Source organism: Chiloscyllium punctatum, chromosome 7, assembly GCF_047496795.1.
Source record: "Chiloscyllium punctatum isolate Juve2018m chromosome 7, sChiPun1.3, whole genome shotgun sequence".
Classification (NCBI taxonomy): Eukaryota; Metazoa; Chordata; class Chondrichthyes; order Orectolobiformes; family Hemiscylliidae; genus Chiloscyllium; species Chiloscyllium punctatum.
The window spans coordinates 91,587,582-91,614,613 of record NC_092745.1 but is presented as its reverse complement, the minus strand read 5'-3'; the positions used below and the strand labels follow the sequence as shown (position 1 = coordinate 91,614,613).

The following is a 27,032-nucleotide window of genomic DNA, read 5'->3' as shown; positions in this document are numbered from 1 at the left end:
TATCTACCTGAGCAATATAATCCACCTCATCTGAAACGATCAATTAACCAGTGTCAGCATCCATTATTGTCAAGATGGGAAGGTCTCCAACTTTCCCTGGCCAGTAGAACATCCCCTGCATCATTTACATAAATGGATGCTCTGGAATATGTGCAGAATTTCCCATATTTTGCCAATCACGTCTCCCAAAGGACAACCATTAATGAAGGCCAGCACTGTCAATTGTGTCAGCACTACCTTACTCAAGCTGTAATAGATGTCAACAAAGGACGTGACCACATTAACCACCCACCTTTACTGCAGTAAAACTTTAATGGTTACCAGTGTCACATCAGCACCCTTGAAATCTTCCACCAATGGTACCTATATCAAATCCTGTACATTAGATAGAAAACCACCAGATCAAATTCAGCATCCTCCATGAAGGTGTACATACTGATATTGAAGTTTTGCTCCTTAAAAACCAACTCTAATAGATGGTCATTGCGTTTGGATACCCAAAACCCACCTCCCCTAGTTCCCTTCTCCCACTTGTCACTGGCAACGCCAAAGGGTGGCTGAAAGTAGATGCAATAATACCCTTAAGGTTATCCTAAAACACAGAGGCATTAACATCACCAACTGGAGGAGAAAGCTGTCAGCTATTCAGCATGGCATCTCTTGATCCCTCACAGCAGAAACCAATTCAAATTTCAGTGAACTGACCATGAGGTGGAACGATGGAAGCAGAGGATGAAGGACTCTATCTCATTCACTCAATGTACCTCCATTGCAGAAAAAAAGTGGATCCATAATGGGCTCCTCAAGTCATCTGAATACTCAGCCAGCTTGTGAGACATCATTCTCGATTCTGAATGACTGCTACTAACATTAACAGTTAAGTGTGAAACCATGTTAGACATTAGACAAGAGGCATTGGAACATCATGATGTCAAAAGCTGAAGTTTCAGAAACAACAGTCGTTGTTCACTAGAATGTAATTTGGACGGATTAAGGTAATATTAATAACATATTACTACTTCATGAAAAATGGAAATTTTATTGCAGAAACTCAAATATGCAATGGCATAAACAAAGGGCACGGATTTGGAAACTGACAAAACTCCAAGGAATGAGAAACTGGAAATTGTGCAGTGGTTTATAATGGTGGGAGATCTAAGATAGGATAGTAAATTTTAAAGGAGGTAGACAATACCTGAGAAGGTCACAATTTACAATATTTTCCATCATGAGATCCAGAAAGTCACATTCGTGATCAGCAGCTTTATGCAATACAGTCATTCTAGGTGGTATTGAGTCTCCTAGAGCAAAGTAAGATATAATCTAGAGAGAAAGGTGCTTAGCCAGGACCAGAGTGAAGATTGAGAAACCTTGAAGTAATGTGGCTTTGTTAGCTTAAAGACACAGAGTATCAGCAGACACGAGGTGAAGGTTGGCCTGAAGCAGCGTTGAGAAAATTGGAAAATTGACTACAAACAACAAAATCCAGTTCCCCAGAACATGTTAAATGCACAGATGCAGATCAGGTGTTAGAATAGCAGTTCAGCAGAGAATGTTGTGTTGATAGAAGGTGGCAACTATCATGAAGATCTGATGAAAGGGCATTGACTCTGTTCTTAACAGTATTAAATCTGTTTCTCCGTCTATTACGTTTTGTTTTAGCAATGTGTGTTTTAATGGTAATTAAAACCTATAAGAAAAAAGTCTTTCCAAAACAAACACAGCAGCAAAGCTAAAAAGCCAGCCACATTCTGAATTTCAGTCTGATGCTTAGCACTTTCAAGGTGGAGGGAATGAGTTGTAGATTATGAAAGGCTTCCTTAAAAGTTGAGGAAGTTTGGTGTAGTATCTGATGCAAAATTGCAGCACTTTGTTATTTTATGTATCAATCATCTTAAATTGATTAAGGAACTCAAATACAAGTGGAATTATTTTGGAAATTTTAATAAATGATCTAAACTGCATTAGTCACAAAAAAAAGTTAGGATTTTTTTGTTTTGAATGGGTACTTCCATTATTACTAAATCTTCGACCTTATTTATCACAACACTCTTGATATTGTAACAAGATGAAAATGAAAACTCATGATGCATTATTTACACAAATGCAGACAATGAAAGAAAGGGGAGGCCACATACATACACCAGATTTCTACTAGCATAGATTATGGTCACTAAAAATTCCACTACTTCAACCTAATACATGTTATTCTAATCACATACTTCAAATTTACTGTAAAAACAAATTATGTCACAGCAGGTTCATTTCATATACTCTTGTACCACATTCAACAGTTTTTCTATTTTGAGAATGGGATGCGAGCATCACTGGCTGGGCTAGCATTTAATGATTATCCCTAATTGCTCTGGACAAAGTGGTTGTGAACTGCCTTCATCAAGGTGTAGAGACACCCATGGCGCTATTAGGGACTCCCCAGACATAATGCCATTAAATATCAAGTGGCAATGGTTAGATTCTCATTTGTTGGAGTTGGTCATTGTCTGGCACTCATGTCATGAATTTTATCGAATGTTATCAGCTCAAGCCAGGATATTGTCCAGATTTTGGACACACATTACATCAGTATTGAGCCATCACAAATAGTGTGAGCAGTGGACAATCATCAGCTTATATCCCCACTATGATCATGGGACAGGTATTAATAAAGCAACTGGGGAAATTGTCTCTTAGGAATTCCTGCAGTGATGCACTTAGACATAGATGATAGGCCTCGAACAACCACCATCATCTTTCTTTGGCTAGGAATGACTGCACTCTGCAGGGAGTTCCCCTCTTGACTTTCACGGACTCCAGTTTTGCAATTTGCTGCCACTGCTGCCTTAATGTCAAAAGGCAGTCACTCACACCTCAATTGTTCTGTTATTGCATATTTATTATTAGAGTTTGAGTACAAATTTAAATCTACAAAGAATCTTCACAACTTCAAAGCACTTCATTGCCAACGTAGTTATATACAGACACAAAATCCTACCACAAGGATATTACAAGGAGTTGGATAGGAACTACCAAGAAAACTATTTCCCCGAGTTTGTGTATGCTTTTACAAGTTCATTTTCTGTCTCTCTTGGCCGCCATTAGCATCATGATATTTAATTCTAATGGGACTGCATGGGACTGGTTTTTTAGGCCAGCTGAGTTCTTCCCACTTGTTTCTTCTATCAATCTGAAGAATGTCTCATGTAATTAACTCTCATTGTAGAGATCTGAACACAATCTAGATACTCCAGTACACTGCTCAGGGACCATTATCTTGTCACAGATGCTGTCGTTCAAATGAGACATTATACACAGGATTCTTCTCTTGCCTAAGGAAAATATGAAAGTTCCCATTACACTATTTTGAAGAGAAAAGGCTGCTCAGCCAATACCATTGCAAAAATTTGATAATTGTATTATTGATGATTGTGGGAGCTCACCGTGTGTAAATTAGTTTCCATTTTCTGGCCACTGAAACAGGTTCTAGGATTTTAAAGTATTTAAATTACCGTAAAGTGCATCGGTTTACCCAATGATCATGCTCTGTAAAAATGTTTGTTTTCTCAAATCTTTGCATACTGATTTATTAAGATGGAGAACATTACTGCCATTCTTCAGTCTAGGGCAGACTATTAGAGGGAGGCAATGCACTTCCACTGTTTAAAAAGACTTTGATAAAACTCTGGAAAACTGTAGATATTTTCTCGAGTAGGAAAAACATTCCCCTGCAAATGGAGACAAAATAAGACAATAAAAAGGAACAAAACAGTTTCAAATTTTAAATGATCACTTATTTGTTGACTTCACTCATTGTTCAATATATAAAGGTGGCCATTAGGACAGGTTTGATATTCATACATAGACAAAAAGTTTTGATTTGTCAGTTAACTACATTACAATTTTTCTTCTGATATCCCAAGAGAGAAATAAGAGGTTTTCTTTGTTTTCTCAATCTGCATTTTTCCAAAGAGATACAACTGTATTGTGACTGGTCAACTAGTCCTCACAATTGTTAATGTGCTTTAGTACACAGTACATTAATGGCATCAATATTTTGCACAGTGTTTGTTCTTTGTTCTCAAAACTATCTGAACTTTGACATGTAACATTTGTAGACATGAGAACAGAATATACCGTGTCTCAAGTGAGCCTTTGTATAACCATTGCTTTTAATAATCAGGTATACTAAATATACTAAAGAAACAATGAACTTGCTTAAGATTTCATAACCAAAACATCACCTAAAATCACTAATAAAAACTGTAAAGTTACTTTAGAAATCACTCAATAACATTTTCTTCCTATTCACAAGCCAATAGCAGAAATATTAATCTTCTGCCCAAACCCAAAAGCTGTAGAACCGCTTTATGATGCAATTCATATATCAAATGGAATTGTTGCAAATAGCATCTCAAAATCATAACAAAAAAGTACAAAAACTTGTCAACATGAAACAAAGATAGTTCAATTATATCTACAAACAGGTGTTGAAATTTAATGGAAATGTGTAATTGTGGTTAGATGGAACTTCACTCATTTCCTCTTCGACTCTTCTTGTGACTCTTCTTTGATCTAAATATACAGTATGAAAGTTATTAGAAACAATGCAATCAATCATTCTATAGGAATTAATAAGAAAAAATGTCTGAAACTAATAATACCTTTCAGGTGATTTAGAATGACTTCTGTGTCTGTGGCTTCTGTGGTGACCTATTTGAAAAATGTTATAAGTATGAGTCATTTAAACATACATTAAATGGCAAACAGCCTCTCTTCTGCTCCTAGCACCAAAACACATTCTTCTCCTTGAAAAATGGAAACTAACCTACAATATTAAGATATATCCCCAAGGTTACTTCAGAGTGCAGTTAAGAATCAACCTCGTTGGTGTCGAACTGGAGTAACATAGAGGCCACACTAGATAAAGTCAAAAGTCACACAACACCAGGTTATAGTCCAACAAGTTTATTTGAAATCACAAGCTTTCGGAGTGCTACTCCTTCATCAGGTGATGTGACGCAAAGCACACAGGCACAGAATTTACAAGCAGAGAGATCAAAAGGTCATACAAATGGTGTGAGCGTAGTGTCGACAGGCTGAATAATAAGTCTCTGCAGGTGATCAAAAGTGTCAGACAGTGTGAGTAAAGTGTCAACAGCTGAATAGCAAGTGAAAAGATGACCTATAATCCAACCAATTGAGGCAGAGATATAATTATAAAAAATTTAAAATAAGGTGGTGTTGGAGACAAACCAAGTAAGTGGAATAACATGATAGGTGTAAGAGTTGCATGCTGAAGGTCTAAACAAAACAACAAGCAATCCAAACTGTACAAACTAAATTAAGGTAGAGAGATCATAATAAATTATCAAGGTGATAGTGTCAAAAAATAACAGTAAGGAAGACTTTACAGATACAGAATAGTATGTCAGAGTTACAAACCCATGAAGATGGCCTCAACCGTGAGCTTGTAGTCATGTTGCGTTACATGTAACCCTGCCATACTGTTCTGTATCTGTAAAATCTTCCTTACTGTCGTGTTTTGACACTATCACCTTGATAACTTGTTATGGTCTCCCTACCTTAAATTAGTTTGCAGTTTTAGATTACTTGTTACTTTGGTAAGACCCTCAGAATGCAACTCATACATCTATCATGTTACTCTAGCCATTTGAATTGTCTGCAGTACCTTAGTTTAATTTTTTTGTAATTATTTCACTGCCTCAATGAATCGATCATCCTTTCACTTGCTGTTCAGCTGTTGACACTTTACTCATAGTATCTGACGCTTTTGATCACCTGCAGAGACTTATTATTCAGCCTATCGACACTCCACTCACACCACTTCTATGGTCTTTTGATTTCTCTCCTTGTAAATTCTGTGCCTGTGTGCTTCTCTTCACTTCACATGACAAAGGAGCAGCACTCCAAAAGTCTGTAAATTCAAATAAACCTTTTGAACAATAACCTGGTGTTGTGTGACTTCTGACCTTGTCCACCCTAGTCCAACACCAGCACCTGTGCACCAGGTGAAGGTAGCCAATGCCTTACCCGAAAGGAAATTACTGTACTATTCTTATAATCAACCATTGCTAGCTTTGTAGTCATTTCTTTCTCCACTAGTTTACACATTCAGACCAGTAAGTGTCACACCATCGACAGTGAAGCAATGACAGAAAATTCTGAAGCAGAGAATTAATCTTCACTTAGAGAGGTAGGATTTAATCAAGAATAGTCAGAAAGGCTTTGTCAGAGGGAGGTCACGCCAAAAACTTTGGTTGAGTTTTTCATAATCAGACCTGTACATGAGAACGTATGGAATCCGGGTTAACTTGGCAAGTTGGATCCGAAATTGGTTTGGTGGTAGAAAACAGAGGGTGGTGTTAGAAGGCTGTTTGTGTGACTGGAGTCCGGTGTGTAGCAGTAAAATACAGAGATCAGTTGTGGGACCCTTATTGCTTGTGATATATACAAACAACATTGAAGAAAATGTGCAGAATGATAACTTGGTTTGAGGATGATATGAAGATTGACTGAGTGGTTGACAGTGAGGAAGAAGGTCTTAGATTACAGAAAGATATACACAAGTTGATCAGGTGGGCAGATCAGTGGCAGATGAAATTTAACTCTGAAAAGTGTGGGGTGATGCGCTAATGAAGAAGTAATAAGACAAGGGTGTACTCAACGAATGGCAGGGGACTAGGAAGCTCAGAAGAAGAGAGTGATCTCTGGATGATTGTTCACAAATCCCTTAAGGGGTCAGGACAGGTTAATGGGTGGTCAGGAACACTTATGGACCATTTGCCTTTATCAGTATGGCATAGATTAAAGGTTACCACATTTAAGGTGTGATTGCACTAGAGGAGGTACAGAAAAGATTCATCAGCATGTTGCCTGGGGTGAAGCAGTTTAGCTATGAAGAGAGATTGGATAAGCTCAGGTTGTTTTCTTCAAAGCTGAGAAGGGACCTCTTTGACGTTTATAATATAACGAAGAACATGGATAGAGTGGATAGAAAGCAGCTGTGTGTCTTAGTTGAAAGGTCAATAACAAGGGGGCATAATTTTAAGGTGAAAGGCAGGAGGTTTAGAGAGGGTTTGAGGAAAAATCGTTTCACCCAGAGGGTGGTAGGAATCTGGAATACACTGACTGGGATGGTAGTTGAGATGGGAAACTTCATAAACTTAAAAAGGATGAACACTTGAAATGTCGTAACATTCAAGACTATGGTGCAAGAGCTGAAAAGTGGGACTAGCATAGATTGAGTAGTTTTGTCAATGCATACTTAATTGGCCAAACGGCCTCTACTATACTGTATAATGTTATAATTTAAAACTGCCAAGGTGGGATATGAACTTGTGTTTTGGATGTATGTTTGCTCACTGAGTTGGAAGGTTCATCACCCTTCTAAGTAACATTTCAGAGAGCCTCCGGGCGAAGCACTACAGATGATTCCTGCTTTCTATTTATATGTTTGGGTTGGTGATGTCATTTCCTGTGGTGATGTCATTTCTTGTTCTTTTTCTCAGGGGAAGCAGATGGGGTTTAACTCGATGTGTCTGTGGATAGAGTTCTGGTTGGAATGCCATGCTTCTAGGAATTCTTGAATGTTTGGCTTTTTCTTGGAGGGGGTGTAAATGGGGTCTAACTCAATGTGTTTGTTCATAGAGTTCCGCGGGAATGCCATGCTTCCAAGAATTCTTGTGTGTGTCTCTGTTTGGCTTGTCCTAGGTTGATGCTTGTCCCAGTTGAAGTGGTGTCCTTCTTTATCTGGATGTAGGGATACTAGTGAGAGAGGGTCATGTCGTTTCGTGGCTAGTTGATGTTCATGTATCCTGGTGGCTAGTTTTCTGCCTGTTTGTCCAACGTAGTGTTTGTTACACTTGCATGGTATTTTGTAAATGACATTAGTTTTGCTTGTTGTCTGTACAGGGTCTTTCAAGCTCATAAAACAGCAGCTAATGAACTTGAAAGACCCTGTACAGACAACAAACAAAACTAATGTCATTTACAAAATACCGTGCAAGTGTAACAAACACAACATTGGACAAACAGGCAGAAGACTAGCCACCAGGATACATAAGCATCAACTAACCACGAAACGACATGACCCTCTCTCACTAATATTTTTACATACCAGATAAGGAAGGACACCACTTCGACTGGGACAACACATCCATCCTAGGACAAGCCAAACAGAGAGACACACAAGAATTCCTAGAAGCATGGCATTCCCGCGGAACTCTATGAACAAACACATTGAGTTAGACCCCATTCACACCCCCTCTAAGAAAAAGAACAGGAAATGACATCACACAGGAAATGCCATCACCAACCCAAATAAATCCACATATAAATAGAAAGCAGGAATCATCAGCAGTGCTTCGCCCGGAAGCCCACTGAAAACGTTACCTAGTAGGGTGACAAAACGTCTGGATGGAACCTTCCAGCTCAGTGAGCAAACCTACATCCAGAACCTCAACCTGAGCTACTAATCTTCTCAAATCTCGCTAACTCATGTTCTATTATTGCTGGCCTGTAACATAAATACCACAGTACCACACACTCACACAAGCTGTGATTCTTTAATCTCAAGCACAAATAATTTGGAGGTATTTAATTTGTATGGTCATTACAGACACGTAAAGCATCTGAGACATTAAATTGCTCTTCCATAGTTAACTAATTTCTCTTAAACATTATTTGAGTTTAGCAAATAAAATTTTTAGAATTATGTCACATCAAGTCATGCAGTGGCTTTGTATCTCATCAGTGAATCTTGAATGTCAATTTTGTTTCTTGGACTCAGAAAGGTTTGTAATTCCAGTTTGAATTTCTTTGATGTGACAATTTTCCATATATTTCTTTCCCTCTTTGACCTTTCAAGCATTCAGTACATATTGGGAAATTTTCCTCTTCATATTGTCCCACTTTACCTTTTTTTCTCAATGATTTAAACTCCCTCTTACAAAATGGTCAACCTTTCTTTTAAATCTTTTTAGTTATAAGCTGTCCTGATCAAATTTTGGATTTCATTAGCAAAGAACTCCAAAGACACCACGTTTACATTTTCTTTAAATTCCAATATAAGATGTAAGCCAATCACAAAGTTTGTCTTTAAAAGGTTGTCCAACATCAATCAGCACAAATTAGAAAGGACAGCACAGGAAATCAATTCCTTTTACAGGCTTCATTGCAGATATCAGCCATCAAATGTACATACTGCATATAAGCATCCAATCTTGAAAGTATAAAAAGCAAGTTGTCAAACTGAAGTTTAAAAAAAAACGTACCAGGCGATTTGGATCGTGATCTGTGACGTCGATCTCTAGATCGACTACGATGACGTCTAGGACTTTTGCTGCGATGTCTTTCACGACGTGGCGATGGGCTTCAGTAAAACAAAGATGCAAAATGAAAATTAAAATAATGGATACTCAGTTGCTGAAAATACCAAGAAATGAGAAATCACCATACCTTCTTCGCTTAGGGGATCTGCTTCGACTGTAAAATACAAAAGAAAGAAACAAGTTATGACTTTTGAACATTTCCTTTGATTAAAAAAGTACTTTTTACTTTAAGTGTAATTTTAGTTAAAGTTGGTCTCTTTTCTCAAAATTATGATTAATTGCTGCAGCTGCACACTGCTGTTAAACTCTAAAGACCAATGAAACCTAACTTAAAAAGATAGATTTATCACAATAGCCAGTTGTGTAATGAATTACTGTCATTAATTCTTCCACTTGTGGAAAACAAGGACTAAAGAAATTTAAAATGCTGCATATCAGACATAAAAACATAACAGGCTGAAAATACAATCAATATGCTAATCTATCTGTTTTCTTTTCATATGCTGATTATTGGTTGTGAATTTCCACATTGTATTTTATTTCAAACATTGGAAATTTAAAACTTCAGCTGTTTTTTTACCGTCTTGGTGTTTTGCTTCGACTTCTTCGATATCGTGGAGATGGTGATCTTCGAGGCCGATCAAGATCACGGTAGCCGCGTCGTGGAGGCTCTGGTGATGGAACTCTGTCACCCTTGAGGTTATTGTACAGAATGTACAGAAAATTAAGAGCAGAAATTGACAGTTACACAATAGACTTTTCTGTTCATCCTGAGTACTTAGTTACATAGTTCATCTAACACAAAATTAACTCTGTCGCTGCACCCAGAAGAATGATATTGTTATACAAATAATGCAAAAAAAAATTTTAAAACTGAAGCTGCCTAGGTCTACCTAAGTTGTATATACAATCAAGTAGAAACTCAAGAAACATGTAAGTTTGGTGATATATGTGATAAGATATGGATGGAGAAAGAAGGCATGTACAAAACTGTTCAAGTTACTTATAAATATAAAAAGTAAAGTACCGCCTCAAATATATCGAATACTAAAAAAAGTTTTACCTCAAAAAAAAATCAGCATTTATTTATTTCAATAAAACAGCACTGAAACCCTAAATTATGGAAGTTTCATGATAGTTTTGAAGGTTAAAAATACTTAAATACATCAGTCCTATCTTTAATAAAATCTGGATCGACAGAAATACATGCAGTTTATTAAGAACAGATGTGTGGTGCTTAGGGTTATTAATGTGACTAGTCATTTTGATAGGTATACATCTTTAATTACTACCAACACATACTGGAAGACGGAAGTTTGCCTTGTTTGGACCAATTCATCCTAAAAGATGTTTAAAATATGCACAATAGGACAATAAACTTATTCCTCTTAGAAAGAAGGTTGAAGATATTTTTAAAAAACAATAGATAAAATTATATTAAATTAAATATAAACCATTTGGTGTATATAAACCTTATCATCATCCTCATCTTCATCTTCACTTGTGTCTACATCGTCCATATCTTCCTCCAATGCACTGACTCGAGCATCCAGCATTTCTGCTTCTTCCAACACGTAGCGTTTCTAGAGAAAATAGCTCATTATAATGCAGATTTACATCACTGACAGTGAATAGTTCAAGGTCAATGAAAGCTTTGTAGCTGCAAAATTCAGAACATATTGATTGGACATTAGGAATATGTTAACAACTTATTTTCATACTGTAGGCAGTAATTTTACTTGGCAAAGGGTTACTCTTTTACTCTTGTATAGGTAAAACCTTGAAAATATGTAACTAGTGTTGCACTTTTGCAAACCATTACAACTATATTTCTACCTGCATAATTCTAATTTATGGGCTTTTCAGATATAAATCTAATAATTTACTATGTGGTTTGGATTCCTGTGACCTCCCCCCTCAATGTCCTTTTCCCTTTCTAAACACTGAAAGCAAGACTTAAAGGTTATTTGATTGGAGAAAATTACAAGCAATTCTGTCAGCTGTCTTAGTGCAGCCTCTTTATCCAAATTATCTTCAACTGCATCCATGATGTTCAGCTCGACAAGGGATCAAACAGGGTGTTGTCTGCTATTGATTTCTGTGTTAACCACCATTAGCAACCTCTCTGACAACAAAGCAATCAATGACACTTTGAAGGACTAGGACAGCATCAGGTCTTGAGTTCACAATGGTAGGATATATTCACATAACTCAAGTGCCAGACAAGAGATGAAGGGCTTTTGCTCGAAACGTGATTTTCCTGCTCCTCCGATGCTGCCTGACCTGCTGTGCTTTTCCAGCACCACTCTAATCTAGACTCTGATCTCCAGCATCTACAGTCCTCACTTTTGCCCCTGCCAGACAAGGGAAGCCATCCAAAGTGACACCATTGCAAAGTTCACCAATGTTTTCCCATCATCTATAAAGGCTCATGCAAGAAGTGTAATGGAATACTTGCATCGTACCAGGATGGAAGAAACATCTGCTATACTCAAGAGACTTGGTACTCTGCAGAACAAAAGAGTTTTTGACTGGTTCCTCGACTGGTGAACTCAACCTGATTACCAATGTATGCACATATCTGCAATATTTACATGATGCACTGTAGCAACTTACAATGGTTATGTTGATAGCATCTGCCAGTTCCACGACCTCTACAATTGGTGACAACAGCAGCAATACAATGGTAATCGCAAAATTCTTTCCATAACACATGTCAGCCTAACTTTCATTTTAGAGGATAAAATCTTTAAATTTTTTAATAGTACAACTGGTATCATTGTGCCAAACAACTTCCTTGTTCTGAACAGGAAGTGAACTTGATATTTTATACAAAAATTAACAGTGTCAGAGCCTTTTCCCATTGAAAGATGTATCCAGAGTGTCGACAAATTACTGATCTACTACTGTAACAAATATAAAGTTACCATAGTCCTACTAAACCATAGGGCTGCTTTCTCATTAGAAAGATTGGTGGTAGTCATAACCTAGCAAGTGCACAAAACAAACCTAGCACATGAGGTTAGTATCAAATTGATCTTACAAGGAGATAAGAGAATGGATTAATATTTTGAAGATTCGTTTCACTATGTTAGAAGATTTATGTAAAATTGCTCAAGATATTAAGTAGTGAATGTAAATCATAAATAGCTCATAGCTCAATTAAGTAAAATGTTAGGGAAGTAATTAAGGAAGTACTTGGAAAGGCAAGGACTGAGTAGGGATAGTCAACATGGCTTTGTGCATGGGAAATCATGTCACACAAACTTGATTGAGTTTTTTGAAGAAATAACAGAGGATTGATGAGGGCAGAGCAGTAGATGTGATCTATATGACTTCAGTAAGGCGTTCGACAAGGTGGGATTAGCAAGGTTAGATGTCACAGAATACAGGGCGAACTAGACATTTGAATACAGAACTGGCTCAAAGGTACAAGACAGAGGGTGGTGGCGAGCATTGTTTTTCAGACTGGAGGCCTGTGACCAGTGGAGTGCCACAAGGATCGGTGCTGGGTCCTCTACTTTTTGTCATTTACATAAATGGCTTGGATGCGAGCATAAGAGGTACAGTTTGCAGATGACACCAAAATTGGAGGTGTAGTGGACAGCGAAGAGGGTTACCTCAGATTACAAAAGGATCTTGACTAGATGTGCCAATGGGCTGAGAAGTGGCAGATGGAATTTAATTCAGATAAATGCGAGGTGCTGCATTTTGGGAAAGCAAATCTTAGCAGGACTTATGCACTTAATGGTAAGGTCCTACGGAGTGTTGCTGAACAAAGAGATCTTGGAGTACAGGTTCAGAGCTCCTTGAAAGTGGAGTCGCAAGTAGATATGATGGTGAAGGCGGCGTTTGGTATGCTTTCCTTTGTTGGTCAGAGTATTGAGTACAGGAATTGGGAGGTCATGTTGCGGCTGTACAGGACATTGGTTAGGCCACTGTTGGAATATTGCGTGCAATTCTGGTCTCCTTCCTATCGGAAAGATGTTGTGAAACTTGAAAGGGTTCAGAAAAGATCTACAAGGATGTTGCCAGGGTTGGAGGATTTGAGCTATGGGGAGAGGCTGAACAGGCTGGGGCTGTTTTCCCTGGAGCATCAGAGACTGAGGGGTGACCTTATAGAGGTTTACAAGTTTATGAGGGGCATGGATAGGGTAAATAAGCAAAGTCTTTTCCCTGGGGTTGGGGAGTACAGAACTACAGGGCATAGGTTTAGGGTGAGAGGGGAAAGATATAAAAGAGATCTAAGGGGCAACTTTTTTCACACAGAGGGTGGTACGAGTATAGAAGGCATTTGGATGGGTATATGAATAGGAAGGGTTTGGAGGGATATGGGCCGGGTGCTGGCAGGGGGAGCTAGATTGGGTTGGGATATCTGGTCAGCATGGACGGGTTGGACTGAAGGGTCTGTTTCCATGCTGTACATCTCTATGTGACTCACTAATGTGATGTCTTCACCCTCTCGTAGTTCTACAAACTGTGCCCCTCGATAATATACTCATCAATAAAACCAGTTTGTCCCATCACCTTGTAGATTAAAAATCTGATGTTCACAATATCTGTTAGGTTTCAATATTGACTGTACCTATACTGAGTGATTAATACCATTTTCAGAGACTTCTTCACTAAGGTGATAGTTTGTAAGACTGCACTTTCAGATTTAATATATTTGTTATAACAACCCTCTCCCAAATGAGGTACTTACCAGACCCTGTGGTTCAGCCACTTGACAAACATCATTTCTAGGCTCCGGGTATTTTTCACACCTCATTAACAATGCCATACCACCCTTACCAAGAAACTCCCCCTCCTGATATCGCCTCTTTGTCCAGTGTTTCTGTTCCACTCTCTAATCTTGCTGGATTTAAAGACTGCCCTTTATCTTGACCGCTAAAGTGCTATACCATAGGAAATCAAATAACTGTAGCGATAAACATTTGCACACATTGTGTGCACAGTTGAATGTGAAGAGTTAAGATATACATTGAGGGATCAAGTATGTATCACATAATAAAAATCCAAACTATTCCTTCATCATTAAAAAAGTCATTAACCTCAAGGAAAATAAACTGCATTTTATTGCTAGACAAGTTAACATATCTAGTTCTCGGACATCCAGATGCAGTCTTGGTGCATCAGGTCACATGGCCACCAAAAGTCCTCTGCTTTCTTATGATGGTAGCTACCCCATATATGTGAGCCTAAAATGTGAATGCTGGCAAGTTAATTAATCATGTTGTGGGATGGAAGATAGTGGTGAATGCTAGCCTAGCCCACTCCCACCCGACATCTGCACATGCATACTTTTTCAATTAACGAAAAGGATGTGCAGGGGTGTCAATTCTGAATGGTAGATACAATTAATTAGAGAAGGAAAACATATAATATATCACTTTCCAAAAATCTATACCTGAAGTCTGGGCAAGATAATATCACAAACTCGCTCTTCATGGAGTAGCTCATCCATAAATTCATCCACATGAATAAGTTCAAAATCTTGAGGAGAAAAAAAAGGATAATATAAAAATAAAATAAAACATCAAAAATGAAAGATCCATTTTGATTTGTAGATTACTCATAAGTAAAAGGTGGCCATTTAAGAACTGATTAACTAGTTTGGAAGAAAATTAAATTATCTCGAATTAGACCTCCAGTCGGTTAGGTTTGATGCAATATCATTATTTTTCCTCTACTAACAATATTCTCGTGGTTTACCTAACAGTCTTTCATTAATTTTTAACTTAATAGAATAATAGATTGGCTTAACACAAAAGACTCAAGCATGATTCAAAACACTAGACCTCTGGACTGGTTTAATTTACATCCATCAAGGGTAATGTAATGAATTTCAAAGATTTAACCATCAAAAGTTACTTGAATTTTGTTACTGAGAGTGAATACTTGAGTCAACTGAGATTAGAAATTATTGCAATGTTAAACTGTTGTGACTAAAGCAATATCACAATTGTGAAAATCTGTAAACATCATTAGTGATCAAAGTATTGTTTCTTCAATCGAGGAATCTTTCAAAGTTTCATCTACAGGGCCCTCAATTCTGCAAAGCAATTAGGTCTCACTTTTACTCGTGGTTAGAGCAACTTTACCTCCATCTCTCTTCTGCCTCTTCACTTTGCGATAATCATTATAGAGTGGTTCCAGATATTTATAACAATCAATGGCAGAACCTGTCAGTCGCATGTACAATGCACCCAACAGTCTAACATACCTGGGATGAAAACCAATAAAAAATGCATTAAACTTAATTTGCAAGCAGTTGCTTTATTTTTTTTAATCTAATATTGTCAGATAGCAAAGAACTTGGCTATGCATTAATAAAGGATGCACAAGAAAACATTTGACAAAAATTGCAAATGTAAGGCGTAGTGGTTTAAGACATTTTGATTTTATGGAGGGTAACTAATATTCAATGGTGATTAATTATCTTTCCTTATAATGAAGAAACAAATTTCACTTCCTGCAGTTTCATCATATACGTAAGGAAAGGATAGGACTATCCCACCTTTTTATTGAAAGATCATGCTGAAGGAGTTAATTTTATATGTGTAGCTTCCCCATTGAAATTGGTTTTCTTCACATTTATATCAAGGCATATGATTCAACCAAGAATTGTAAAGCCAAGCATGTCTTTGTTCTCAGAGTCCCAATATGTACATTTTTCAACAGGAAACGCCAAAGAGTAAAAAGAACGAGTAACTCTGGCTAATTGTTTATACTTTAACACTGTGCCCTCAGTCTGGTCTATAAATGGACAATGAACATTAGAATTGATAAAATTATAAATTATATGATTCTATAAACCATACATACTTAAAATCTTCATTCTTTATAAATTCAACAATAATATCCTTTTCAGGCTGAATTTGAAGCATTTTAAGGGTCAGACAAAGGAATGGAGATGGTTTAATATTCCCACCATAGACGCCACCAATATATTTCAGTTCCATAGCTTTATCCACAACCAATTCCGCTAAGAAATAAAAAAGAAATCCATTTACTACAATATTTATACAGCATAGAACATCTATAATTGAATCAATCTGCTTTCATACTTAAACAAAATGAGAACTTTTGAAACATTTCACATCAGATTTGTATTATTGCAGCAAGGAAAGCATAAAAATGAACAGACTAAATGTAGTTGCATTCAGAGTTTGGCATGAACTGGAATTTCGCACAAATGCATACTTCACATCAACAACAAACCCTTTAAAATCTTATTTTTTGCCAACCACAAACCACCCCAAACCCCCTTTCTTTCAAAGTCCTTGACTGTGCTGTTGCCTCTTGGACTGTTGTATCTTTCTCAGAAGTTGCATATTAATCCCTTTAATCATTCTTACCTCAATGTAAAGTGACTTTTATCATCAAAGTCACAAACAACATCCTAAGTGATTGCCACAAATACTAAATATTCTTCTTCATTCCTCTTGCCTGCAGCTGTAGATGTGGCTGACCACACCATCCTCCTCAATCACCATCCAACTAGGCAAGTCTGCATTTACATGCTTCCATTCTCATTTATTTAAACTTAGCCAAGAGTAACAACCTTCATATCATGGACATTATCTCGTTCCATGAGAAGATTGAGAGATGGTGGGTTAGTAAACTGGATAACATTTCTTCCTGGATGACAACACACTCTCAAAATTCTGCTGAAGCATGAATGGAGGTTATTTGGCATCAATAGAAAAATATGCAGAGATGGGTAAGCAGAACAGACAAACATTTGGAGAGAAGTAATTTAATGAGGTTGCGTGAGTTAATAAATGCTGTGAAGAAAAACAAGGAATGGAATAATAGGAGAGTACAGGTGGTCTACAGTAAAACTTTTGAGGAGCAGATAGCAGCAGTTTTGAAAGGTCATGTAATTGAGGAAAGTTCGAATATCAGCTAGTACAAGTTTAATGAAGGGGATGAAATGGACAAAGTGAAGGTACAGAGCAAGTAGTGGATTCTGTGGAATGTTGAAGAAGTGACCCTGGACCCGAAACATTAACTCTATTTTCTCACCACAGATGCTACCAGACCTGTTAAGATTTTCCAGCAGTTTCTGTTTTTGCTAGTGGGTTTTGTCGATCAAGAGAAACTACAAAATAAGCTCAAACGCAATATGCAATATATCTGCGAACTCAAACGAGGACAGGAATATGAAATGCCATTGTCGTAACCGAGATTCTGCTAACAGCCGAGAATACTAAAGCATTTACTGTCTAGACCAGGAGTTAGCGGCCCAGACTCCAGCCACAATTATGTCCTGAAGCTCAGTGTTTGACCGTACGTCTTCATTCTCACCTGTCAGCCCGAAACATTCCTCCTTCCAGTACTTAGACTCATAGATGCGGGTCCGGATAATTTTCTCGATCAAATACTGTGGGTTGGTTCCATGGATGCTATGAGCATCTTTAACAGTTCGGTTCGCCATAGCAATCCCGACAAGCAAAGCGCCACCTCAGTCGGTACTTGCGGGTGAGCCCCAAAACCCCACGGCCGGCCTGACCCTCCCGTAACAGCGCCCCCCGCGGCCGGGCAGACTCTCCGGTAACAGCGCCCCCCGCGGCCGAGCAGACTCTCCGGTAATAGCGCCGCCCCGCGGCCGGGCAGTCTTCCTGTCGTTTCATTTTACTGCCCCCAGAATACTTTGCGCTGTCGCCGGAATGGCGCGAAAACGTCGCATTTCGGTTGGACGTTGTGGAGGTCGGAGTTAACATTTCTGTAGCTGAAGATAGCGGAGAGCTTCTTGCGCTGGAGTCACTTTTCATTCTTGTGATTTAGAATATTTGCATGAGTATTTGAATTGATGATTCTTCCGAGTTGAGCAGAAGAAGTTCGATGGAGACGAGTCTATGAGTGTTATTTAATTTTAGTTTTTAATAATCTGAATTTTACTGAAACGTGGCTGAAATGAGCAAATATTTAACAAGGTTGAAGGACCGTGAAAGATACGTTTATACTTGGTTGGGAAAACCTCTTCATATCAATCGCAAACTGCGGCAATCGGATTATGAGTGAGTCCAAGTTGCATTTTGACCTTTTCCAGTCTGTTGAAAGTCTGTGTCTTTGGGAATGTAAAGTCCCTTGAATCTGAGAGTGTTCCCTCTAGGGTTGTCTGCACTGTCACCATATATTAGGTTGATTATCATTAATCTATTTATGGTATGTGGGTCTAGACTAGTATTTATTGCCCGTCCCTATTTGCTTTTGAGAAGGTGGTGATGCCTTGTTGAATAGCGTTAAAAATTACACACCAGGTGATAGCTTTCAGAGCGCTGTTCCTTCATTAGGTAGCTTTGGAAAAGGATCATAAGACATAGAATTTCTTTTCCTATAACCTTTTGCGATAAATTCCGTGCCTTATGATCGTCTTCCAAAGCTCTCTGATGAAGGAACAGTGCTCCGAAAGCTAGTGCTTCCAAATAAACCTGTTGGACAACAACCTTAAAAATCACACAACACCAGGTTATAGTCCATTTCTTGAAGCGCTGAAGTCCACCTACTGTGGGTTGCATTTCAACCCATTAGCGAGGGAATTCCAGAATTTTGACCCAGAACCAGTGAAGGAACGACAATGTATTTCCAAGTCTGGTTGGTGAGTGGCGAGGCACGGTACTTGCAAGTGGTGATATTCTCATGTATCTGCTGCCCTTATCATTCTCTAAGGAAGTGGTTCTGGATTTGGAGGGTGCTGTTTCAGGAACCTTGGTAAATTTATTCAGTGTATCTTGTAGATGGTACATGCTGCTGCTGCACTGTAACAATGATGGACTGACTGAACCTGACTGGTCACAGCGATGTACAGCACAGAAGCAGACCCTTCGGTCCAACTCGTCCATGCCGACTAGATATCCTAATCTAATCAAGTTCCATTTGCTAGCACTTGGCCCATATCCCTCTAAACCCTTCCTATTCATATATCCATCCAGATGCCTTTTAAATGTTGTAATAGTACCAGCCTTCACCACTTCCTCTGGCAGCTCATTCCATACACGCACCACCCTCTGCATAAACAGCTTGCCTTTTAGGCCCCTTTTAAATTTTTTCCCCTCTCACCCTCCACCTATGCCCTCTAGACCTGGACACTCACACCTTAGGGAAAAGACCTTGTCTATTTATCCTATCCATGCCCCATCTTTATAAAATCATTTCCCTAACAGAGTTCTAGGATATACCTGATCAGTTCAATGGGATTTATCCACTTTTATATGTTTTACAACATCCAGCACCACTTTTTTCAGTGACATTTTTCAAGATGTCACCATCTGTTTCCCCACATTCTATATCTTTCGTGTCCTTCTCCATAGTAAACGCTGATACAAAATATTTGTTTAGTATCTTCCCCTATCTCTTGTGGTTCAACACAAAGGCTGCCTTGCTGATCTTTGAGCGGCCCTATTCTCTCCCTTTTGTCTTGAATATATTTATAAAATCCCTTTAGATTCTCCTTAACTGAGTTTACCAAAGCTATCTCATGTCCCCTTTTTGCCCTCCTGATTTTACTCCTACTGCCTTTATAGTCTTCTAAGGATTTACTCGATGTCTGCTGTCTATACATGTCATATGCTTCCTTCTTTTTCTTAGCCAAAACCTAAATTTGTCTAGTCATCCAGCATTCTCTACACCTACTAGCCTTGCCTTTTCCCTAACAGCAGTATCCTGTCTCTGGACTCTTGTTATCCCATTTTTGAAGGCTTCCCATTTTTCAGCTGTCCCTTTACCTGCGAACATCTGTCCCCAATCAACATTTGAAAGTTCTTCCAGGTACTGGCTCCGACCCCACTCCCAGCTCCACACCCACACCAGATCCCAGCTCCCGGCCCTGCCGAGTTTTCACCATCCCTCCAGACCTCCCACTCACTGAGGACGAACGATCAGTCCTCAGCAAAGGACTCACCTTCATCCCCCTCCGTCCACGCATCAATGAATTTAATACACGACGTGACATCGAACAATTCTTCCGTCGCCTCCGCCTCCGAGCTTACTTTCACAATCAGGACTCCCGCCCACCTTCCGAGGACCCCTTCGCCCACCTCCAACACACTGCATCCACCTGGACACCCCGCGCTGGCCTATTACCTGCCCTCGACCTCTTCATTTCCAACTGCCGCCGGGACATTAACCGCCTCAACCTGTCGTTCCCCCCTCCCCCACTCACAACGCGCAGCCCTCCAATCCCTCTGCTCCATTCCCAACCTCACCATCAAGCCAGCGGATAAAGGGGGCGCAGTGGTAGTCTGGCGCACTGACCTCTACACCGCTGAAGCCAAACGCCAACTCGAGGACACCTCTTCCTACTGCTCCCTCGACCATGACCACACCCCCCATCACCAAACCATCATCTCCCAGACCATACAGAACCTCATCACCTCAGGAGATCTCCCACCCACAGCTTCCAACCTCATAGTCCGGGAACCCCGCACTGCCCGGTTCTACCTCCTTCCCAAGATCCACAAGCCTGACCACCCTGGCCAACCCATTGTCTCAGCATGCTCCTGCCCCACTGAACTCATCTCTACCTACCTTGACACTGTCCTATCCCCCCTAGTCCAGGAACTCCCCACATACGTTCGAGACACCACCCACGCCCTCCACCTCCTCCAAGACTTCCGTTTCCCTGGCCCCAACGCCTTATCTTCACCATGGATATCCAATCCCCCTACACCTCCATTCGCCATGACCAGGGCCTCCAAGCCCTCCGTTTTTTCCTCTCCAGACGTCCCCAACAGTACCCTTCCACTGACACTCTCATTCGTTTGGCCGAACTGGTCCTCACCCTTAACAATTTCTCCTTTGAATCCTCCCACTTCCTCCAGACCAAAGGGGTAACCATGGGCACACGTATAGGCCCCAGCTATGCCTGTCTCTCTTTGTTGGCTATGTAGAACAGTTGATCTTCCGTAATTACACCGGCACCACTCCCCACCTCTTCCTCCGCTACATTGATGGCTGCATTGGCGCCACCTCGTGCTCCTGTGAGGAGATTGAGCAATTCATCAACTTCACCAACACATTCCACCCTGACCTTAAATTTACCTTTAAATTGACACCTCGCTCCCCTTCCGGGACCTCTCCATCTCCATTAGTGACGACCGACTTGACACTGACATTTTTTACAAACCCACTGACTCCCATAGCTATCTGGATTACACCTCTTCCCACCCTATCTCTTGCAAAAATGCCATCCCGTATTCCCAATTTCTCCGCCTCCGCCGTATCTGCTCCCAGGAGGACAAGTTCCACCATAGGACACACCAGATGGCCTCCTTCTTTAGAGACCGCAATTTCCCTTCCCACGTGGTTAAAGATGCCCTCCAACGCATCTCGTCCACATCCCGCACCTCCGCCCTCAGACCCCCACCCCTCCAACCGTAACAAGGACAGAACGCCCCTGGTGCTCACCTTCCACCCTACAGACCTTCGCATCAACCAAATCATCCACCGACATTTCCGCCACCTCCAAAAAGACCCCACCACCAGGGATATATTTCCTTCCCCACCCCTTTCCGCCTTCCGCAAAGACCGTTCCCTCCGTGACTACCTGGTCAGGTCCAAACCCCCCTAGGACCCACCCTCCCATTCTGGCACTTTCCCCTGCCACCACAGGAACTGTAAAACCTGTGCCCACACCTCCTCCCTCACCTCTATCCAAGGCCCTAAAGGAGCCTTCCACATCCATCAAAGTTTCACCTGCACATCCACTAATATCATTTATTGTATCCGTTGCTCCCGATGTGGTCTCCTCTACATTGGGGAGACTGGGCGCCTCCTAGCAGAGCGCTTTAGGGAACATCTCCGAGACACCCGCACCAATCAACCAAACCGCCCCGTGGCCCAACATTTCAACTCCCCCTCCCACTCTGCCGAGGACATGGAGGTCCTGAGCCTCCTTCACCGCCGCTCCCTCACCACCCGACGCCTGGAGGAAGAACGCCTCATCTTCCGCCTTGGAACACTTCAACCCCAGGGCATCAATGTGGACTTCAACAGCTTCCTCATTTCCCCTTCCCCCACCTCATCCTAGTTTCAAACTTCCAGCTCAGTTACTGTCTCCGTGACTTGTCCGACCTGCCTATCTTCTTTTCCACCTATCCACTCCACCCTCTCCTCCTTGACCTATCACCTTCATCTCCTCCCCCACTCACCCATTGTACTCTATGCTACTCTCTCCCCACCCCCACCCTCCTCTAGCTTATCTCTCCATGCTTCAGGCTCACTGCCTTTATTCCTGATGAAGGGCTTTTGCCCAAAACGTTGATTTCGCTGCTCGTTGGATGCTGCCTGAACTGCTGTGCTCTTCCAGCACCACTAATCCAGTATTTGAAAGTTCTTGCCTAGTACTGTCAAAATTGGCCTTCCTCCAAGTTCAAACTTCAACTTTTAGATCTGGTCTATCTTCTTCCATCATTATTTTAAAACTAATGGAATTATGGTCGCTGGCCCCAAAGTGCTCCCCCGCTGACACCTCGGTTATCTGTCCTGTGTTATTTCCCCAAGAATAGATCAGGTTTTGCACCTTCTCTACTAGATACGTTCACATACTGAATCAAAACATTTTTTTTGTACACACTTAACAAATTCTTCTCCATCTAAACACGGACAATCCCAGTCTATGTTTGGCAAGTTAAAGTCCCCTATCGTAACCACCCTATTATTCTTACAGATAACCGTGATTTCTTAACAAATTTGTTTCTCAATTTTTTGCTGTTGGAGGCCTATAATACAATCCAATATGGTGATCATCCTTTTTGTATTTTTCAGTTTGACCCAAATAACTTCCCTGGATGTATTCCCAGGGATATCCTCCCTAAGTGCAGCCATAATGTTATCCCTTAACAAAAACACTACTCTTCCCCGCCCTCTGCCCTCCCCCCACCACCCCCCACCGTTCTATCCTTCCTCTTGTGTTTTTATCCTGCAGCATTAAGCTGCTAGTCCTGTCCATCCCTGAGCCACATCTCTGTAATTGCTGTGTATTTGGAAAATAACTATAAATTGTAAAAAATCATTAAGATAAGACAGCAATGTTTGTAACGTGCTTTTAAAATCAGCTAGAAGTTGCTTGCAGGCAGAGTTTCTCTATTAGCCACAAAACTAGCTACAGTTCAAACGGCCATGGTAATTAATAGCAATATCTTGTAAGCAGGTAATCCGAATAGAGAAGGAGTCCCTCAGCTTGTTCCAATTTCAAGTTCACTTGGAAGCCAACCTCTCAGAAATTAAACTGCAGGAAGCGTGATGTGGATGTGCCAGTGTTTGTCTGGGGTGCATAATGTCAGATATCATACAACACCAGGTAATAGTCCAATGGGTTTATTTGAAACCACAAGCTTTCAGACCCCTTCTCTCCACTTCACCTGATGAAGGAGCAGCATTCTGAAAGTTTGTGATTTCAAATAAACCTGCTGGACTATAACCTGGTGTTGTGTGATTTCTGACTTTGCAGGAAGCATCACAGCTTACTGAAAATTCTCTGTAAAAGACTCTCAACTTCAAAACATCAAAACCAGTCTAAGAAACCAGGCCTGCTTTTTGGAAGGTGGAGACCAAACAAGAGACTGAATTAATCATAATTTGTAACCAATTTACAGCTTTGCCTGTAATCAGCTTTGTACGGGTGTGTGTTTGTTGTGGAAATAAGTGTCTGCAACACTGTATTTTAATTTCATGGTAAATAGGTGAGAATAAATAAAGACAAAATAAGTGCCAAACCATGTCATCCTGCAAATGATCTAGCTTTTAGTTCTTAACAATTTGGAGAAGGTGGGAGGAGAAATTGAATGAAGTGTAATTAACACTCCATATCAGTGTCAGAGCTGTCAGATTAACAATAAAATTTATCCCAATGAGAAATGCTCAGCTATCACCTTTACTGTAAGTCTATGTCTAGGAATGCCGAATAGGAACATTAGCGTTGAGAAAATCATCTGTTTTAAAGCAATCACCTATTTATCACTTGAGCTTGTGATAATTTTAGGAAAGGGAGGAGAAATTATTAAATTAAAAATACAAAAGTGGAAGTGGAAAAGCACCATGGCAATTTTGAAATACATTATACAATGCTGGGTTTTTGGATGTTGTGTTTATTCAAGGTGTCATCTGTCTTTATCTTTGGTGTTGAATATGTTTATATCATTGCTTTAGATTCCTGTGATGCAGTGGTAAGACCCCTATCTCTGAGCCAGAAAGATCAACACATTTGAGCAAGTTGATTTATCACTGAGCACAAGGCATCAAAATTGAATATTTAGACCTACTTGTTTGAGTTAACCAATCTTGCTGGTAGGGCATTATGGAAACATCTACTGCTATTTGAAATAGACATGGGATCTTATTCATCCACCTGAAACAGCACAGATGGCCTTGGATTAACATAATTTCTGGAAGATGCGTCTCTGACAATACAGAGGTCTTCAGTGCTGCACGGGAATGACAACCACAGTTTTGAGCTCAAGTCTTTGGAGTTGAACATAGTCTTCTGACTGTGATAAAAGTCCCATTGACTGAGCCATGACTGACACTTTGCCTATGTTTTAATTGTATAATGTATTTCAAAATTGCCACGGTGCTTTTCCACTTTCACTTTTGTATTTTTAATTTAATTATTTTTCCTCCCTTTCCTAAAATTATCTGAATTCATCATTGAGTAATTTGAGTGGAGTGTTACTCATGCAGTTGTTTGCAGCTGCATAAAGATAGTAAAGCAGTAGAACTGTGTCAAAAGATGAGAATTTGTAACTGTAAAACATTAAACATAAGTTTGCTATTTTTTCATTGAAAGTACAATTGTCATGCAATCCATGTTAGCTCCCTGCAAAGAAAGAATTGCTGCAAATGCATTCCTTGTACAATTTCTAAATGCTACTTGTTGAGAAACATTGAAAAATGTTTTACCATGCTTCATATTTGTAAAACTTCTGGTTTTTTTTGCTTCTTCAGAGGTATCCAGGTAGAATGTGAAGGAACTTCCAAACATTGCATCAACATTAATGATTTTGTTTTAATCAAAAGTGAAGATGAGGATCAACCATATGTGGCGAAATTGGTAAAGTTAGTTGAGGATGGTAAGGACAGTTCTCCTGTATAACCTCATGATTGTTTCTGCTTCGAATATGTGTAGTGAACTGAAAGTTATGTTACATTTACAGGAAATATTAATTACACAAATATTAGTAGTGTGGCACATGATGGGTTCATGAATTACCTATGTATATTTATGCCTTTGGCTGTATAAATCCAGATTGGACCATTCTCCTTGCTTTTTACTGTGGTCAACTGAGAGCTACGTAGGTTAGCATGGTGCTGGAAAAACACAGCAGTTCAGGCAGCATCTGAGGAGCAGTACTCCTCGGATGCTGCTTGAACTGTTGTGCTTTTCCAGCACCACTCTAATCTAGAATCTGGTTTCCAGCATCTGCAGTCCTTGTTTTTACCTGAGAGCTATGTAGCTATATACCAGGAAAGATTCCATTTAGGGGACAAGCAAAAGAATGTGCAAATAGGAATTCAACTTTAGATTGTGTTGAAGATCATTTAATTTAAAACTCTGTTCCTATGGTACCTCTATTTTTGAACACATTGTTTGAAGCAAGCCTGTTTGTTTTCAATAAGATTTTTAATTTTTGCTGCCTTATTCTTCTCACCAGGTACCCAGCAACATCCGACCAAGACTGCAGTAGTCCAATGGTTTACTCGTATTGAGGAAATACCAAAATCAAAACAGAAACTATTGGGAAGAGAGGCCCACCCTAGGGAGATCTTCTTATATGAAGTCCCTAATTGTGATGATTGTATCAGTGCAGAAACCCTGATTAAGACTGTAAAAGTAAGTCTTGATTATGTCAGTTAATTGAGGCTGACACATTAATTACAGTGTTCCATTGTCAGACATGCTGTGCTTTTGGATGTTGTATTTATTCAAGGTGTCATCGTCTTTGTCCATGGTGTTGAATAAGTTTATATCATTGCTTTAGATTCCTGTGGTGCAATGGTAATGCCACTATCTCTGAGCCAGAAAGATCAATGCATCTGAACAAGTTGATTTAAAACAAAAGGTTACACCATTGCTGCTTGTGGGATATTACTGTGCATGAGCTATCTGCCTGATATGTGTATTGAACATTACCCATATGCTTTAAAATGGAATTAATATCTTGTAAGGCAGAAGAAATGAAATGAAAGCTTTTGGTAACTAAAACTGAAATTGAACAATTCCTGAACAATTTTGTCCATTTGTATATTCATGAACTATCAGTACAGATATGGTGTTGGAAAAGTTTTTAAAAATCGTTCAGTTAAGGATATTCAATTAAAAGTAGCCTAAAAGCTATGCTGATCGTTTTTGTCATTATTTTCAGTCTTATAAAGATGTAAGAGAAACTTCTTAGTTTAATTAATTGTTTCTGCTGTGTCTTGTTCATTGTTGTAGCTTGGTCAATATATCTAGTCCTGTGAGTAGGCTAACTTCTGCATGGCCTAGAAGTGGAAGAATGAAGTACAAGATTTTCACAGATTTCACACTGCTTTGCTGTACATAGAAGTTACGACCTTCACGTTATTGTAGTTTAAGGAGGAAGAATGGGGCGGCATGGTGGCTCAGTGGTTAGCACTGTTGCCTCACAGTGCCAGGGACCCGCGTTCGATTCCCGGCTCGGGCAACTGTCTGTGTGGAGT

At 39.8% G+C, this 27,032-nt stretch overlaps 2 protein-coding genes across 4 annotated transcripts in view; one reads left to right on the top strand and one right to left on the bottom strand.

Annotated features, from left to right (window-relative positions):
• Positions 1-1,927: 1,927 nt before the first annotated feature.
• On the bottom strand, positions 1,928-17,840 carry prpf38a (pre-mRNA processing factor 38A). Its single transcript, XM_072574308.1, has 10 exons — positions 17,661-17,840; positions 16,176-16,335; positions 15,452-15,573; positions 14,758-14,843; positions 10,820-10,930; positions 9,928-10,040; positions 9,475-9,501; positions 9,291-9,388; positions 4,659-4,707; positions 1,928-4,569 (listed from the first exon to the last, which is right to left on the bottom strand). The coding sequence occupies exons 1-10, from the start codon at positions 17,788-17,790 to the stop codon at positions 4,527-4,529; spliced, it is 939 nt and encodes a 312-aa protein (XP_072430409.1). The 5' UTR covers positions 17,791-17,840; the 3' UTR covers positions 1,928-4,526.
• A 182-nt stretch (positions 17,841-18,022) lies between these two features.
• Positions 18,023-27,032, top strand: part of orc1 (origin recognition complex, subunit 1) — a 31,457-nt gene continuing 22,447 nt past the window's right edge. For all 3 annotated transcript variants that reach the window (XM_072574307.1, XM_072574306.1, XM_072574305.1), the window contains exons 1-3: positions 18,023-18,373; positions 25,299-25,423; positions 26,006-26,184. In XM_072574307.1, the coding sequence (XP_072430408.1) occupies positions 18,270-18,373; positions 25,299-25,423; positions 26,006-26,184 (408 nt within the window). In that variant the 5' untranslated portion in view covers positions 18,023-18,269. The remainder of the gene's footprint in view (positions 18,374-25,298; positions 25,424-26,005; positions 26,185-27,032) is intronic.

Bases quoted from the DNA above. Each gene is read 5' to 3' on its own strand.
- prpf38a (XM_072574308.1), bottom strand. From the start codon at position 17,790: ATGGCGAACCGAACTGTTAAAGATGCTCATAGCATCCATGGAACCAAC. The intron at 4,708-9,290 runs GTACGTTTTTTT...TTTTTCAAATAG, and splicing joins ATCACGATCCAAATCGCCTG to GTCACCACAGAAGCCACAGA. The intron at 4,570-4,658 runs GTATTATTAGTT...CTGTATATTTAG, and splicing joins CATTCTAAATCACCTGAAAG to ATCAAAGAAGAGTCACAAGA.